The following is an 18,452-nucleotide window of genomic DNA, read 5'->3' on the forward strand; positions in this document are numbered from 1 at the left end:
ACATATATATACATATATACATACATATACACATATATATACATATACACATACATATACACATATATATACATACATACATACATATACACATATATACATACATACATACATATACACATATATATACATATATATACATACATACATACATATATATACATATATATACATACATACATACATATACATACATACATACATACATACATATACACATATATATACATACATACATATATACACATATATACATACATACATACATACATATACATACATACATACATATACATACATACATACATATATGTGTGTGTAGATTAGATAATAAGTTATTTATCAGGATAAACAGTAGTAAAAGGATGCTAAAAGTCATATGGTAATATAGCATACATAGCTAAAAGTAGTTGATATGGAGTTTAAATAATTAGCTGAAAGCAATGGATAAATTGTTGAAAATATAAACTTAGAGTAGTAGCAGTTAAACTCTATGAAGTATAAGAAGTTACCGGTGTTGATTCGGTGCCAGTTCTGTGCCGGACTGGGGCAGTTCTGTCCCTGTCCACTGACGTTCACCCTGTAGCTCTCTCCGCAGAGCAGAGAGCTGATGTTGCAGGAGGAGCCATTGGTGGAGCAGGTCTGCATGTCTACATTGCTAAAAGCAACTGCTGAGGCGTTGTAGTAGCGGATGCCACTGCCGGGCGTCCAAGACACCAGAGCCGTGTTGGTGTCACAGTCCAGGGTAGCCTGCAGACCGCTGTGGGGACAAGGACCTCGACAGAGAGGTATGTAGAGAGGGAAAAGTGAATACATAGAGAGAGGGTCATGTGGGTATGTACTGTGTGAACTAAAACTGTAATTTCTGTAAATTAATGATTTTTTGGAAAAACCTGTCTGTCAAGTGCATTTGCTTCTGTTGATTTGTAGTTGGATTCTGAATGGGTTTTTGTGAACTTTTCACGCAAGAAGACACTTCCCATGAAACACTGCTCTTCTATTAACACATTGTAGCGACCATGGGACACAACAATAAAGACAAATGTGTCTCTTTGCACAACCCTTAAAGTTTTAAGTTTGCTAAAGCTTATTATGGGTAATTAGATATAAAACAATGAAACAGCAATACAATGAAAGTGTGTATATCTACCTATTGTGTTTGTATGCTGTAGAAAGTACAAATTATCGGATAAAGTGGTGCCAAATGTGACGACCCCTCCCTCCCACTAGGGGTCTGTGTCCTGGTTGCTGCCTTCTGTCTTTCAGGATGTTGATCAGCAGCTAATGAGCCACACCTGAGCCTGATGGAGTGATGGATATATAAATCCACAGCTCAACAAGGATCGGCCCCCCTCTCTCCTCTCCGACTCTTGTCTGGATGACACAGCTGCTTATTTGTCTTATTTGTCTTGAGTAATTCTTTGTTCTTAAATAAATGTCTATTTGATTACTTTTATCGCTCGTCTTGTCTCCCTTTTGTTACAACCTTTGAGCCGGGTCATGACACAAACCACTCGTACAGTAACAAGAATACAAATGGCTCATAGACTACTTCCCTTTCCACGAAATGTGATGCCAACTCTCAACTCAACGGCTTCAGGTTTATCAAGGTTCCTTCCACAGCGCTGCAAAGTTCACTCAGGTTTTTAGATAAGGCTGCTTTCCAAATCACATATTTTTACTTTTAGAACATATTGCAGCTGCCATTACAAAGTATTTATTGTTGCATGCAGTATTGGGACATACTACTTCGTCAATACATTGCGCCTTGAACTTTGACCCTCTTGTTCATATAGCAGGCAGCTTCCGTCATTGAATCATCTATCTGTGCTCTCGGCAGCTCAGCGTGTGACGTACTGTATCCCCGCTGTGCATAGGATTGTGGGTTAGAATAGCCAGAAAAGCATGCTGGCTTGCGTACCGCAAAATGCAACCGGATGCAGCAGGACATACTGCATTTGTATTGTGACATACTAAATCTTTTTCAAGGCATACTAAAAGGTATGGGTATTGAAACGCACCCTATGTCAAGTGCATTCTGTAGCTTCTGATGCATAGTTCAAGGGGGTTGTAAATCTGCATACTCATACTCGGCTGATCTGCTTTTACCTGTGGTGGCGTTGATGGACTCGCTGACCAAACTGATGCAGGAGTCATGGCGAGCCACCACTGTAATGGCATAGTCCTGCCCACACGCCAGGTTAGGGAAGTTACAGTTGGTGTCAGTGCTGTTGCATTCAGCATTGTGGCCGAGATCGCCCCGAGCATAGACGGTGTAAGATTTGGCACCACGTGCTGAGTCCCATGTGACCACGGTGATACCAGTCTGGCAGTCCACTTCTGCCGTGAGGTGGGTGGGAACACATGGAGCTGGTGGGAAGAAAGAGGTAGATATGTGGAAGAGTCACTTTCAGTTTAGTCTTCTGTAGCATTTGATTTCAATTATTCCAGCAAGCTTGTAGTATATTGCCTGTTTTTATATTACAGCTTTGTTAAGTACGAGTGGTGGAAACTAACTAAGAACATGTACTGTACTTAAGTTCAGTAGGCCTTTTGCACAGCAGCTATTCTTATTAATTCTTAATAATCAATGTTCCTACGGTTTCAGTCCTGCTTTAGTGTGTAGACCATGTAATGCTCGCTGTACATTATTATTTACTAAATACCTGCGTTGAGCATTTCTGCAACAGCTGGTTCACTGCTGCATGTGTCTGTGTGGCCGACCACACTGATAACGTAGCTCTCCCCGCAGGTCAGCTGGTCGAAGGTGCAGTTGGAGCTGCTGGAGCTGCAGGTGGTGTTCATTCCTCCGCTGTCCACAGCTGACACCACCTGGGTCTGGTCTGGCCCCGAGTTTCCCCAGGTCACCGACGCCATGTTAGTGCTGCACCGCAGATCCACCAACACCCCTTCTGGTTTACAAGGGGCTGAAAGGGTGAAGAGGTGGATGAATAAGAGAGGTTAGGGTGTAATAATATAGCGAGTCGTGATAAGAAAGGATGCGGAGATATGAGTTTTTACTAAGATTAAGAGTCGTGATCTTTTGCTACCTGACTGCATCGCGTAGTCGGATCCCTCGATGGTGCCACAGTCGACTGATGATGTAGTGACCACAATGCTGTAGTTGAAGCCACATTTTAGGTTCTGGATGTCGCAGTTTGTGTTAAGGGAGTCACAGGTTGCACGGGAGCCGTCACTGCCAATGGCGATCGCAGTATAGGAGCCGACGTCGCCGATGTTCGCCCTCCACCCAACCGCAAAGGAGTTGACATTGCAGTCCAGGTCTGCTTCCACCCTGTCAGGCAGACAGTAGGCTGTGGGAAGGGACAAGAGTGGAGGACGATTGATTTAGTAATTCAATCGTTGGTTTTAAGCTTTAAAACAGTGAAAGTGCAACCCAGACATCTGCATGTGTCATTTACCTGAGTCAAAAGTTACGGATGCTCCCGTACTGCTGTTGCATGTCTCACTGGAAGCAACCACAACTGCCGAGTACTGTCGTCCACAATCCAACTTCACTGAGCAGTTTGTAGTTGTGTTGGATGAACAGGAAACTAGATGACCGTGGGTACCAATCACTGTAGCTGTGTAGGAGATGGCGTGGATACTTGGCGCCCAGGTCAGCTTTCCCAAGTTGGTACCACACTCGGCTCTGGCCGTCAGGTTGGTCAGAGGACACGGAGCTGGCAGGAAAGAGATTCAGGAAGGAATTATTCTGTGCTCCTCAACTGCATTTATAGACTGAGCTGGGAGTGAAAATTAAACTCTTTAGCTTTTGTTAGCGTGGAGAAATGGATGTTTACTGATTAATGGCACTGTGAAAATTACTTTTTCTCACTGGAACCGCTCTGCATTATTGTAAGTAAGCAACCAAGTTATCAAAATATTAACCTGTTTCACTTAGTATAGGCTTGCTGAGGACACTGGTGCACTCATTGTCCCTGGCAGCGACTGTCAGTGAATACAACTCGCCACACTGCAGCCCGGTGAGCACATGGGACGTCTGGGTTGTGGAGAAGTTGGCGCTGGTCCCGCCATATTCTTCAGAGTGGACGACGTAGGTAACGCCACTTTCTGGGCTCGGGTTCCAGCTTACTGTGATGTCATTGTCGCTACAAGTTGTCACTCCAGCCACACTAGTCGGTGGGCAAATGACTGAGAACAAGAAAAGGAGATGAAGAGAGAGAAAATCTTATAAATTAACTGATTCAAATATACATTTTTGCAAACTAAAACCAATAATATAATAGTTCATATGATAGATTATATCATTTATGATTGTTAAATACTTAAAATTTAATATATATAAATATGTGGAATAAGAATCATGAAGCTGATTCATTATATTATATCAAAAATGTGAAACTATTCCTCTAATATCTATGCACACATTCTCTGACCTGAATGGAAAGTAAAAGGCAGGCTGGGCTCGCTCGTGCAGCCCCTCTCTATGGTGACCACTGTGACGACGGCCGTCTCGCCACAGTTGAGGTTTGTGAGGGAGCAGCTTGTTCCGTTGGAGGTGCAGGTGTGGTTCTGTTCATCCACAGCAGACGGTAGTGCTGTGGCCACATAGAGATCTGCTTGTGGGGCAGCGGTCCAGGTCACATGGCCCACATTACTAACACACTGCAGGGACACATGAACATCTGTGGGAGGGCAGGGGCCTGAAAGAAAGAGAAGAAGGGAAGAGGGAAGTTAAAGTGGAGTAAGCATGAGGCAAAAACATGTTTAATATTTAGAAAATATCAAACAAAGAACTGTATGTAGCAAACATACTTAATATGTTGTATAACAATTAGATAAAATAGGTAATTACCCTATATTCAATATAATGATTGTCACAATCACCAAGACACACATTAGACAATAAGAAGTGAAATTAACAATTGAGATCCAGTAGTCAATATTTGTCCGAAAGCCAGCATCTGGAAGTGGTGAAAGAAATACTCAGATCTTCTGCTTAAGTAAAAGTAGTAATACCCCAGAGAAGATATATTTTAGTTAAGTAAAAGTCATGCATTAAAAGTTTTACTGAAGGAAAAATATTTGCATCCAAAGTACCACGTACCAAAATAACTCATTATGCAGAGTGGTCCATTTTAGAGTCATAATTATTGTTGAAATCTAATTATTTGTTAATTCACATAATATATTTGTCAATAACTTTGCATTTTAACTGATAACAATACATCAGAAATTATTTGTTGATCAATTTGTGTAGTATTAATCTGAACATGAAAGGTAATTCATTGATGTTGTAATGAAAATGTAGTAGTATAAAGTAGCATAAAATGGAAATACTCCTATAAAGTACAAGTACCTCTAAATTGTACTAAAGTACAGTAATTGAGTAAATGTACTTAGTTAATTTCCACCACTGACATCTGGTGGCATCTAGAAGAACTGCATCAGCCCAGGATAAACAATCAACCCAGCAAAATCATTTCCCCCCCTTTGTTTTAGTCTTAACAGAGAGGCAGTATTAAAACATAAAATATTTTTGTATACAATATTTTTGAATAGGTTTGAACGAAGACAAACTCAATGTTGATATCACATCAAAGTGTGTCAAAGTGCTTTTTTCCACCTCACCTGCAATATAACTGTGTGGGGAGCTGTCGAAGCCCTTGCAGCGTTCAGAGAAGGGGGTGACAGTGATGACGTAGGTCTGGGCGCAGTGCATGTCGGGTAGGAGACAACTTGTGTCGTTAGTAGTGCATTGTTTCACATCACTGTCTCTGCCCTGTGCCATCACTTTGTAGGAAACAGCACTGGGGCTCTGTTGCCAGCTCACCACCGCTGTGTTGTTGTCACACACCAGGGAGGCACTGATATTTTTGGGAGCACAGGGGGCTGATGGGGAGAAACAAGAGGAGAAACACAACTGAGTCTTTATGCAAAAGCACTAATCACTTACTTCATTTTAGGGAAAAGTTTGCCTTCTGCATTTTTTTCTAGATTTCAACTGGGAAGACAGGAGCTATAATATCTGTGCCCATGGGAGTCTTTATGAAAATATGCCAAAACCCAGTCTCGTTTTTAAACAGATGAACATGCAAGCACTGTGATCAGCTACAATGCTAATTACCCACCTACCTTTGCTAGCTTGAATCATACACTGTGTCTCTAAGGTGTTAATCACATATAATGTGGTTGTAGCCCTCCACAGTAACTATAATCCAATTTTTAGCTAAATCTATGTTTTAGCTAATAGTTGCACCTTTGAATTCTTTGATTGTGAAGGCCCTTGGCCTCTGCTTCCTCCTCACAGGTCCTCCCTGATTGCCTGGCCCCTCCCACCTCATTAAGGGATTAATCTCACCAACTGGGAGCCTACATGACCTGGTTGGTTCCAAGATGTCTCTCGCCAACCTAGTTTTGTTTAGTTTTTATCCTTTATTTATGTCTGCAGGTAGTTTAGGTTAGCGCCTACAGTATTATATAACCTAACACTTTCAAAAGTGCATTGCTGACATTCAAGAAAATGTCCACAAAAATGTCAAGTTTACATGCTTTGTAGTAAAGAAAGATTACGTGCAAACACACTGGTTTAGATTAGAGTGGAGTGGAGATTACACCCACAGAAACTCTGGTTACCGGTCATTTTAAATCATCTCCATACACACACACACACACCCTGTAGATGTCCCATCACCCAATCCTTGCTCTCTTACCTGTCTGTATTTGCGTTACACCTGGCACGCTGCTGTTGCAGTGGTCAGCCACAGCTATCACGGTCACATCGTACATGCGACCACAGAGTAGTGAGGGCAGGGAGCAGTTGGTCTGGCTGGTGCTGCAGGAGGCCATGTGGTCTCCAGAATAGACGTAGGCGTAGAAACTCTTTCTTCCCACAGTCTCGTCCCAGCTCACGAAGGCGATGCCAGTCTCACAGGAGTATGTGTACTCCACATTTGCAGGGGTACATGGGGCTGGGTGAGAGTGGCGTAAACAGTCAGTTCCTAAACACCTCATACTTGAATACTTCCTGAATACTTTATAAGACTCCGCCAACATCAAGTGGCCCCGAATGCAACAGCCTTAACACAAGTCTTAAGTTACAACTTACATGTGACGATCTGAAAAGAAGAGCTGGGTTTGCTCCAACACTGGACTCCTCGTGCAACAGCCTGGACGGTGTAGGTGTGTCCGCACTGCAGTTCATCCAGGACACAGCTGCTGTTGGCGGAGGAGCTGCAGGACGTCGAGTGTCCCAGGCTGGAGGTTGCGTTGACCGTGATGTTCATGGCATCCTCGTCCTCAACCCAGGTGAGCACAGCGTGGTTGGAGACACAGTCCAGGGAGTGATCCTGGATCACTGGAGCGCAGGGGGCTGGGCAAGGGATTGTCATACATTTCAAATTTGCCTTTTAGAGGAATCTTTTGGTTGTTCATTGTTTGTCTTATATCAAATCTCTGTAATTTCCCTTTTTTTCTGTCCACTTTCAATTAAAAAATGTTTAGTTTAAAGAAGCTTTAAAATTAAATTAGGAAAGATTTTGCATTGAAGACGCAGTTATTAAGTTATCAGATCATCAATCCTAAGACCTTCATCAGAATACTTTCTCAAAAGGACAAAGATAGGACTATATCTCATATGTAGGGTCTTGATTCCCATTGAAAACATTAAAGGGATAGTTCAGGTGTTTTGAAGTGGGGTAGTATGGATATTTCTAGTTTCTGAAAGTGGTAAGGGCTGCGATTGGGGGCACTCGTGACATCAGTATTTCTAATTTCCTGGCTATGGCCCTGCTTTGCACAGCCGAATTCACCGATAGCTGTCGCGGTGAAGTCAATGATTGCAATGAAAACACAATCCGCAGGATAAAAAGCCATACATTCAATTAAAAAAAACACAACTTATAATAGCAATATTAAAATTGGTTAATCAATATATTCAAAAGCATCAGCAACAATGGTTCCAACAAACAACGGCTCCTCACTCTTATTGTGTCTTTCTTTACCTGTTGTCACATTGGTTTTGGCGAGTATGGAGCTGTTGCAGTTCCCGTCCCCTGCCAGCACAGTCACAGCGTAGTCCTTCCCACACTGCAGCTGGGTCAGCTCACAGGAAGTGCCGTTTGAGTTACAGTAGTCGATGTGTCCGTTGGCCTTGGCGAGGACTGTGTAATGTTTTGCTCCAGCGCTGGGCCCCCAAGTCACCGTCACAACACCAGAGAGGCAGTGCAAAGCAGAGGCCACATTTGTAGGATCGCAGGGTGCTGGAGGAGGGAGGGGAAGATGACTATTATGACTGTATTTATACTATGACTTGAATTCTTTCACTTAAATGATGGAATTCAACTGTCAGTATATTTTGATAGCTCTGGTGCGACCGCGGCATCTGCATTACTTTGATAGCTATGCTTTGAGCCAAATCCTAATTAATTGTCATTAAAAATATAGCAAGTACATCAAATGTTTTGCTCCAAGTGCCTCCAGAACCTCAAACATCCGCAACAGAAAGTCCACAAAAGAAATATTTCATACAGTAATAGCTTTCACACTGTTTGCCTGAAATGAAAGGCTCAGATTTCTTTGTAATCAAAACTCTGCAGTTACCGGTTCTCGCTGAGATATTGGCACTGTTGGAACTGGTACACCTGTCATTCATGGCCACCACACTGAGCTTGTACGTCTGAGCGCACTGCAGGTCAGAGAAGAGGCAACTTGTGTCAGCTGTAGGGCAGGAAGACGAGAAACCTCCCGCTCCGTTCAATGCGGAGATGTAGGACGCTGCGCCGGCAGCTGCATCCCAGGACGCCTCCACTGTGTTAGTGGAGCACTCCACAACGCCTTGGACGTTCACAGGAACACAAGGAACTAAGAGAGAAATGATGTTGGTGGAAAAATAGGCACATGAGGAGGAAGGAGAGAACAATTTTACTACCAAGAGACCATGTCCTTTAGCTTGCTGTGCTTTCTGTATTTCCATAGAGCCTACTGCTCTGGTGGCTCGGCTGACAAAACTTACCAGAATTGACTATTTCGGGGACGCTGCTGTGTCCTTCACATGTGCTGCTGACGGCTCTGATCGTCACATTGTAGCTCTGTCCACACTGTAAGTTAGTCAGCGTACAACTTGAATCCTCTGTTAAGCAGTGAAGTACAGTGCCGTCTCCAGCCAGGGCGGCGGCGCTGTAGTTTAATGGCATGGATCCAGGCGCCCAGCTGATGGTCAGCATGTTGGTGCTACAGTTCAGGGCGTTGAGCACACTCTTCACAACACATGGGGCTGAGAGGAGGCAAAGAGTGGCAAAGAGTGAGATCATGTAGTAGTCGCTGAATCACTTAAAATTGCATTCATAGATTTTGTTTTTTGGCTACTTTTCTCATCTTTTGGGATTGCAGTGTTTGCAATCTGCTTGCAGTGTTTGCAATTTGCAGTGTTTGTAGAAAGGAGGAGGTAGGGAAGGAAAAGGGTGATTTTTCACAGAGCCATTTTTATTGAGGATTTGTAAGAAAGGGGTTATGAAGGGAGAAAGAAGACACAGGAAGAAAGCAGCGATGCCACTCATTCTCACCAGTTGTTTGGACGACAGGCTCGCTGTCAGGACTTTGACAGTCACCATCTGACGCTGACACAGTGAAGGTGTACTTCTTGCCACAGTGCAGACCATCCATTTGGCAACCGAGCTTCATTCCTGCGTCACAGGTCACATTGTGTCCGCTTGCGCTCACTGCTTTGCCAGTGTAGGACACTGCATTGGGGCTGCTGCTCCAGCTTAACATGGCAGAGCTATTGGCACAGTTGACAGAGACGTTGAGCTGAGAGGGAGGGCAGGGCTCTGTAGAGGAAGGGCACAGAACATATGGATGGCATGGAGTTGGGACCATGAGAAGGATCTACACATTTCAGAGATTGAATCGTGCTCGTTTCTACCTGCCCGTAGTGTCTTTGCAGAGCTCTCATTGCTGGAGCAGGTGTCGTCCATGGCAGACACCCCGACACTGTAAACCTGGCTGCACACGAGGCCCGTCAACATGCACCATGTCTCATTGGAGGAGCACAGCAGGCGTTCACCGTCTTTATCTATTGCAGCTGCTTGGTAGCGTAGGGCGCCGCGGCTTGCATTCCAAGTCACTTGCGCAAAACTCTGGCCACAGTTTCTTGTAACCGTCACGTTAGTGGGCACACATGGTGCTGAGGGAGAAAAACCTCAGATCAGTGCTTTGCATTTTAATGAATTGTCTTCAAATTAGAGTACTAGAAAGCTGCTTACATGTCAGTAGACATATTTTCTCGATACTAAGTCACATTTATGTCAGGTAACACTTACTAATGCATAATTTACTCATATTTTAAAAGTTTTTTCTATCACATTTGTCACCGTGTTCTCTTACTTTCCCTGATAGACAACACTGAGGGTTGGCTGACACAGGTGCTGTTGAAGGACATCACTGTCAGCGTGTAATTAAGTCCACACTCCAGCGTGGTGATCGTCACCCCAGGCTTCGTGGTGATGTAAGACGTTGCGTTGTTGCTGTTTGAGACCACAGTTTTGTAACCTTCTGCGTTACTTGTCGCGTTCCAGCTGAGGGTCAGTACTTGTGACCGGCAGTCTAAGTTCGCTGTCACGTTGGGCCCGCAAGGAACTGGAGAGAAGAAAGAAAGGTGAAGTATGTTCCTCTCAGAGCTTCTACATGCAGGTTGATCTAGACACTGTGTTTAGGAAAAAGGGATGCTAATGTGCAGGGGGTTAAATTGAGACCAAGACTACATGCCAGGCTACAATGCACATAACACACCAGAAAACAATAAATGAAAATGACAGCTTTGCTATTCTTACCGTAGATCCTTACTGCTAGTGGGGCAAATAGTTCAAAGTTTGGCTTGATGGTGGCACCAGAGTCATGTTTCTAAAGGGTACAGTGGCCATTTTTAGGACTTCTCAGACTATAGAGACCGAAGGTTCTCAATTTTGATTCAGCCAAGAACACTTTACGAATGAGAGAATATAGACTACTGGGGACCTGCTAACATATGTTTCTTAGAATGTTTTTACACTTCTTTAGTCTTAGTTATGTGGAACAAGACAAGACAAGAGAAATCTATTGGAAAGATGTTAGACATATATTAAACATATTTGCAGATTCTAAAAGCTACAGATTGTTTAGATGAAAAAGTAATCTATGAACTATTAGAGATTTAAAAAATTGAAATATTTGTTGAACTTTGAAAACATGTTTAAAAAAAACTTTTTTATATCTGATAACTTTCCACAGACCTCACTTTGAGAATCGCTGATATAGGCAATATAAGAAGTCAGCCTCTGCTGTACTTAAACATGGATTCATTGATTTTTTTTTTTGGGCCACTTGGGGTCAGCACTACAGTGGAGTTGACATTGGGAAAGTGTTGCCTATTTACACATCCACAGCAGCACGGAGCAACGTGGCATTCAACTGGAGTCATATTTCTGGCCATCTGACAAATTAAGTATAATTTGACCACCCTTTTGTTCTGATCCAACTGTTGAGGGAAATATCTGGCTCTTTAGGTGCCGAGCATTCCACTGTGTTCACCAGCTGCTCACTAACTTTATCTGTCTGCTGTTAAGAGCTGAGCACGAAGCTTATACGTAGCCAAGACAAATTTCCTTCGGGACATTAAAGTCTATCTTATCTTATCTTATCAGATGTTGTTGCTGTAAACAATGCTGATGAGAGGCAAAACGAAAACAGTACAGTTGTGTGAATCCAAAACAATGAGCTGAAAGACACTGAAACACTCTGTAGCTGAAGGGAACTTCAGAGATGTTAATATAAAGTTAACATAGAATAACCTATTGGTGCAGCTTTGAGCTCTCAAAGCTTTACTGAGGAGGTTAGAGATATAGTGACATGACGTTGTAATATATACGAATTGTTGTTCCTTTACCAGACTCCATGTAGATTTCCTGAGAGGGCATGCTGGGGCACATGCCATCGTGGCTTTTGACAGTGGCTGTGTAGAGCTGGCCACATTTCAGGTTGGGTACCCTGCAGCTGGTATTAGTGGAGCTGCAACTGAGAAGTCCCTGATCTTCATCCTTGATGGTGGCGGTGTAGGAGTTTATTTTGGGTTGGTCACGCCACGAAATCAGAGCCTCATTGGCTACACAGTCCAGTGAGGCAGTAACGTGATGCGGTGGGCAAGCGCCTGAAATGAGGCAAAGGGACAGTTAAGTAGACAACATTTTGAAATTAAACTTAATTTAATTTAATTAAAATCAGCAGCTTAAGATTCTTAAAAATCGCTTTCCAGAAATGGGACTAAGCCATTAAATACTGTATATCTTAGCTAGAAGTTTGTTCAATCCTTCCAGACAACATTATTGACCTTTAAATCTTGTACTTCAGATGAAAAATGCAGGTCCCTCCTTTCCCACTTTTGTTCACTTCAAAGGTCACTCAAGCAGCTTTACAGTATAATAACCCAGAAGAAGAAGAACGAGCAGCCCCACAGTACCTGTCTCTATGGTGAGCATCTCGCTCTCAGAGCTGTTGCACATGAAGTTGGTGGCGATGACGTACGCTGTGTAGTTGGTGCCGCACTGTAAGCCCTCGATCTTACACGTCAGATCTATGGCGTTGCAGCTGTGAATGACGCCATTACTGTCCTTCGCTATGGCGATGTAGAATATTGCACTGCCGGCCATTAACCAGGTCATTCCGATGGAGTCGGATCCACAGTCCCTCTCTGCTGACACGTTCTGAGGAACGCATGGGACTAGAGGAAAGGGGACACATTTACATAAGAATGAATTCCACTTTTCATTTACTTTTGCAGGCGATGACAATCGAGGTTGCCAATCAAGAGATTATTTTTATTATTGATTTATTATATTCTCAATTATTGGATTACTGGTTTGGTCTGTAAAGCCATCAGAAAATAATAACAAATGGCCATCGCATTTTCCAGACCCCAGAGTGAGGTCTTCAAAGTGCTCGTTTTATCCAACACAGGCCAAAACCAAAAGATAGTTCATTTATAATGGTATTAATGTTAAATCGTGTAATGTAAATCATGAAAAATAGCAAACTTTCACATTTGAGAAACTATAATATAACAATAATAATCAATTATCAAAATAGTTGCTGATTAATTGTCTGTTTAATTGACTATTTGATGAATTGACTAATTGATTCAGCTATAAAGAAATCCCATGCAAATGCTGAGTGAATAGGCAGTTTCTGTGATGTTTGTGAAGTGATGGAGAAAATATTTTGTGGTGAAATGTAACTAATAAGTAGTGTACATTGTCTGTAGGTACAGGCTAATATTTTACTTAAAATAGCATCTGGTCAGTTTATTTTAAAGGACAGGTAGCTATAGATGCAACAATCTAACAGTATATATTACAGTTAAAATTCCTCCTTATCAAAATGCTGCTTACACATTAATGTATCAGCAATAATAGTTCAATGTATAATAATATATGAAGGAGTCATTGCAACATGTTGCTGATAATACAATGCCTCCTTCCCTTTGCAAAAGTAAGATGTTGTATACAGAACTTTTACTTGTTTTGGATATTTTTTTATGGAGCAAGTAAATAATCTCGATACTTCTTCCACCACTGCTGGCATCTAATAAACAGGCACTAACAGCTCCTCCTCACTTGTCTCAGCCACAGGCCCCAGCACCCTCGGGCTGGCACATTCTTCGTCAAAAGCTGTGATGTAGATGGTGAAGTACTCTCCACACTCGACGCCCGGCATAGCGCAGCTGTTGGACAGGGAGCTGCAGTTGTAGTAGCGTTTGTTTTCCCTGTTGCCGAAGGCCTCCACGGTGTAACGAAGAGCCCCCTCGGCGAGATCCCACTTGCTGAGCAGAACGTCTGAGTTGCAGTTGGCTAAGGTTTGCAGATTCTGGGGAATACAGGGTGCTGGAGACAGGTAAAGTTTAATTTATATTTGCAATTTATAAAAGATTATAACACTTCAAGCTAAAAAGAGCTAAAATAATATTGTCATTTTGAAATAGGACAGCAGTTGGATCATGTTTTAAGAGAACCCACCGGAGGGCGATCACATGAGAATGGATCACAGTTCAGCTACCCACTAATGTTTGAACTTGAAATTATGGATATTCAATTGCTATATACATTAAAAATCTTCATCACTGGCTCACAAAGTTATGTTTTGTTATACAAAATATGTGTGTGTGTGCATTTACTGCTGTAGAGATGTCATACCTGTACGAATGTCAACAGTAGAGCTAATCTGGCTTCTGCATTGCCCTGCGATGGAAAGGACTGAGAACTCATAGTGTCGTCCACACACCGTGTGTGTGAAATAACAGGAGCTGTCTTCAGTCAAACAATGCTGGACCACTCCCTACAGAGAAATCACAAAGCATTTACATGATGTGTACACTAAATTACAGACTCTGGTCATTACCTCTTTAAAGGTATAGTTCAACATTTTGGAACATATGCTTATTTGCTTTCTTGCAAACAGTTGGATGACAAGGTTGATGCCACTCTCACATCTACATCCTAAATATGAAGCTACAGCCATCAGCTGGTTAGCTTAGTTAAGCACAAAGACCAAAGCTGGTGGGGATTTTCTTGCCAGAGCCAGGCTAGCTATGGTGCTAAGCTAAGCTAACTAGCTGCTGGCTGTAGCGTAATATGCAACATAAGAAGGCAAATTTTCGGTTTCTTTCCAAAAATGTTGAACTTTTTCTTTTAATTCAAAAGAATCTTCTTGCATATACATTCATTTTACATAAAAAAAATTGTCCAGAATGCGGTACCTGAGAGTCCACTGCCTGGGCCAAGTAGTGGTCTGTACTGTTTGTGCGTTCCCAGGAAAAAACAATGACTTCGCTGGAACAATCTCGCAACAACTCCAGGTTCTTGGGAGGACAGGGAACTTAAAGGAAATGGATAATATATAATTATTTAAACTGTGAAATTCACCTTATTCATCAATCCCATTCCCATCAGATGGAGGGATGGATGGATAGATATCATTATAAAGGACAAATTTCGTAATGAAAATTGAAGTAAATGGTGTTGTATTAACATCAAAGGCGAGCATCTCAGATCCCTTTTCAGGTCAAAACGCCCTGATACTGAAGATTACACTCCAGTGTTGCTTTTCACTGTATGAGGTTTCAGGTTTAACACAAACACAGGCTCATTCTTAGCAGCCTGAACACAACACAATATGATATAGACAGTGCAGCTCAATGGGAGACCCAGTTTTCAAAGGAGACACCCAGTGATGCACTCAACTAAACTCATGAATGTAACTTGTAATGGGGAGTTTGACTCGGCCTGTGAAAACGGTTGTATTTTGTGTTTCCCCCACCGCTTTTCACTTTTTCTTTTCTGCACTTGTTTTATTTCAGCTCAGTATACTGTGTTTTGCGGTCATTTACTGTCCCGCTAGTTTGTCTTTCTCTAATCTCCTTTGGTGTCTCACTAAAATAGAGGCTCACACTGAGTCACGGGAGACCTCATTCAAACACCCACAGTTTCTCTCACGACCAATAGTTGCTCTGTTTCAACAATGTTGAAATGGCTGAAAAAACTAAAATCAAAATGCTGCAGCAATGACTCTAGGTGTGTGGTTATGTCAAAAAGGACTTTGAAGAAGATGTCAGTATGTGTGTTTTCTTTTTCTTTTGTGTTAGATAGTTCGCCTAAGTTAAGTGATCCTTTTTTCTTTGTGATTATTGCGTCTCACCGGTCTGAAAAGTGGCTGAGGTGGTGTTCCTCATGTGCTTGCAGTTCTCTGACATTGGCGTTACATGCACCACGTAGCTCTCGCCGCAGCTCAGTCCGGTGATCTGACAGGTGATGCTCTGGCTGGTGCACGTCAGCTGCGTGCCATTTTTGCCCATCGCCGTGGCGTTGTAGGAGTCGGCCCCAAACACGGGCGACCAGGCAACCATGGCAGAGTGGGTGGCGCAGGTGTAGTCCACCGAAACTGATGAAACTGGTCTGAGCTCTGCAAGTAACACAGGATTAGTGTTTTGTTTTTATTGTACGTGACAAAAAAACTTGGTGAAAAAGAACGGTGTAAGTGGATTGACATTCTATATACATTTTATATCATAAATTGTAAGAGGTAGTGATTGCTTTATAAGTATGCCATAATTAAATTGTTTTATGAGTACAATTCTTAATTTGTTCTGTTTCAAACTATCACATTATCTCTGATCAGTGCAAACTGAACATATAGTGTTAAAGCTGTATATTCCATAATTAATATAAAGTAAAAAGACTTAAACAATCACTTCAGTTTCAGTTTTTTCTTAGGTTCATGTTTACATGACAACCTCAACAACAAATAGGTTGTCAGGGCATCTGAATCCCTTTTCCCCTGAGGATCATATTCTGAATGTTTGAAAGGAACGGCTCAGAGAGAATAGCTGACCTAGATCAAAATCAACCGGTTATTGATATCGGTATGACTGTGCCGACTCACTGTTGGTGGAGTAGGTGTAGTCTGTGGGCTCGCTGGGCTCCAGAAACATGTTGAATGAGGACACTGATATCACATAGGTGGAACATGGGAAGATGCCTTGAACATCCAGCTTAATGTCTGTGATGTTGTACACAGACGGCGGGCTGGTGGGTTCATCAATGTCCTGGATGGAGACTTTGTATAGCAGGACGCCCTCCACCGGCTGCCACGTCAACCTCGCCATGTCCCGGTCAATCTGTGTCGCTGTGATGTTCACCGGAGGCTGAGCCACTAGAAACATAAGCACTTAGTTAGAAGGGATATCAATCTATATGAGTTATTTTTGATACATTAGTTTGAAACAGTCTCTTTGATTTCAAGAACTAAAAAGCTTCACTGTTACCTTTCAATTTAGGAATTCATAGTCTGCAATTACAGCCAAGACAAGTTCAGCCAACTGATATTATATCACCCATCCTTCTTAAAAAAAAAAAAAACTTCTCATGGCTCCAAAAGGAACTGATCACTTACAGGTCGTGATGGTCCGCACTTTGCTTTTGGGTCCCAAGCCGGCGTGGTTAGCTGTCACGATGTAGAAGTCGTAGTTAGTGGAGGGCTGCAGATTTACCAACACAGCAGAGGAGTTGGTGGAGGTCAGGTTTGTCATCTGCCCGGTGGCCTGAGAGTACATCAGCAGGAAGTAGTGCTCCGCCGAGGTTACCTCGGTCCACTTTACCACGGCTGAAGTACTCGACAGAACTCTGCCGTCTACTATCTGCGATGTAGCGGGCACTGAGAGGAAAGAGCAGGGGAGACGGCGTCATTTAGATGCTGCATAATTTGCATCTGTGCGTAATGGCGCGTTTTTGACGCAGTCTGAGTTGACTAATTTGATACAGCACATTCTACATTTCTTTTCAAGTAACTCCTTTTGGAGCTTGTTTGGTATGCATTCGTATACTGAAATATGTACAGTTCGCTATTTATAACTGTATGTCACAATTTGACCCCTGAGGGCGAATGGCATGACGATGCTGCTCAAACAAATGTAACCAAATCAATCTAATTTTAGATGTTACAACGAATTCGATGTAAATGTTGTATTAACTGTCTTCTTCTTTACCTGTGGTCGCCACAGCTTGAGCCGTACAGTTCACTTTGAAGAATTGAAAGACTTTGAGAGTCACAATATATTCGGTTCCTGGTCTCAGACCCCACACATTCCTTTCTGTCGAGGTCGCTGGCAGGCTCACCACAATCGGTGCAAGTTGTGTATCGTTTTTCACCCGAAGGTCCAAAAAATAGTTTGTTGCCCCAGTATATTTCTCCCATGTTACCAGAATCGATGAGGGCTTTGAAGACTTTGCTGACAAGAAGATGCACCCTGTAAGAGATGGAAAGACATGGCACTGAAAACACGAGCTGGGTTACAGAACATAAAGTGTGTAATTGAAGGTATATCACAAATATACAAAAATATCATAAATGTTGTATGTGTTTCTTTTTTTAATCCAAGTTATGCCAACACAAATATTTCAAATAGTATTCACACTAAATGTCTTGGTTTGCTTACCTGCTGCACTATAAGGTATCTGTAAAAAAATATATATATAATTGAATCAACAGCATGCTATAAATATTTTAACACTAAATAATATCCATATTGTTGAGTTTGACAGGTTTTAACATAAAGAAATATATATTTACCTGAGTTAGAGATACCAATGCTAAAGAAAAGCTTATAGCTCCCAACAATCCCATTTTTGACATTGAGTGCTGGATTCCAATTAGTTTAGTGTTGAAGGTGGTCAAATACAAAAGGTGTTCTGGATTCTTTTGAGCTTCAGCCCAGCGTGTGTGGGAACCAATCAGATGGCCCCAAACAGGGACAGGCTGTCCCACCAACAGCCTCAGGCAGTCAGGAGGGAGGGATGGAAGGCTGGATGGATGGATGAGGGTTTGGTGAGGTTACCTGAAGTCAAGGAGGAGAAGAATGTGTCTCTCTCTCTCTCTCTCTCTCTCTCTCTCTCTCTCTCTCTCTCTCT

The 18,452-nt window shown here is 42.4% G+C and overlaps 1 protein-coding gene across 1 annotated transcript in view; it reads right to left on the reverse strand.

Moving 5' to 3' along the window:
- fndc7b (fibronectin type III domain containing 7b) overlaps positions 1-18,452 on the reverse strand; it is a 49,021-nt gene that overhangs the window by 28,253 nt on the left and 2,316 nt on the right. Inside the window, exons 2-28 of the mRNA XM_031859765.1 lie at positions 18,115-18,379; positions 17,981-17,999; positions 17,531-17,791; positions 16,939-17,199; positions 16,429-16,698; positions 15,685-15,948; positions 14,747-14,865; positions 14,184-14,325; positions 13,608-13,874; positions 12,455-12,715; positions 11,885-12,145; positions 10,348-10,599; positions 9,887-10,147; positions 9,528-9,791; positions 8,978-9,238; positions 8,566-8,826; positions 7,968-8,225; positions 7,073-7,336; positions 6,678-6,935; positions 5,596-5,856; positions 4,401-4,667; positions 3,892-4,155; positions 3,423-3,683; positions 3,051-3,314; positions 2,667-2,927; positions 2,110-2,370; positions 513-776 (exon numbers count right to left, since the gene is read on the reverse strand). Of these exons, the coding sequence (XP_031715625.1) occupies positions 513-776; positions 2,110-2,370; positions 2,667-2,927; positions 3,051-3,314; positions 3,423-3,683; positions 3,892-4,155; positions 4,401-4,667; positions 5,596-5,856; positions 6,678-6,935; positions 7,073-7,336; positions 7,968-8,225; positions 8,566-8,826; positions 8,978-9,238; positions 9,528-9,791; positions 9,887-10,147; positions 10,348-10,599; positions 11,885-12,145; positions 12,455-12,715; positions 13,608-13,874; positions 14,184-14,325; positions 14,747-14,865; positions 15,685-15,948; positions 16,429-16,698; positions 16,939-17,199; positions 17,531-17,791; positions 17,981-17,999; positions 18,115-18,177 (6,370 nt within the window). The 5' untranslated portion in view covers positions 18,178-18,379. The remainder of the gene's footprint in view (positions 1-512; positions 777-2,109; positions 2,371-2,666; positions 2,928-3,050; positions 3,315-3,422; positions 3,684-3,891; positions 4,156-4,400; positions 4,668-5,595; positions 5,857-6,677; positions 6,936-7,072; positions 7,337-7,967; positions 8,226-8,565; positions 8,827-8,977; positions 9,239-9,527; positions 9,792-9,886; positions 10,148-10,347; positions 10,600-11,884; positions 12,146-12,454; positions 12,716-13,607; positions 13,875-14,183; positions 14,326-14,746; positions 14,866-15,684; positions 15,949-16,428; positions 16,699-16,938; positions 17,200-17,530; positions 17,792-17,980; positions 18,000-18,114; positions 18,380-18,452) is intronic.

This window comes from Anarrhichthys ocellatus, unplaced genomic scaffold, assembly GCF_004355925.1.
Source record: "Anarrhichthys ocellatus isolate YVR2014 unplaced genomic scaffold, GSC_Weel_1.0 scaffold22, whole genome shotgun sequence".
In the NCBI taxonomy this organism is placed as follows: Eukaryota; Metazoa; Chordata; class Actinopteri; order Perciformes; family Anarhichadidae; genus Anarrhichthys; species Anarrhichthys ocellatus.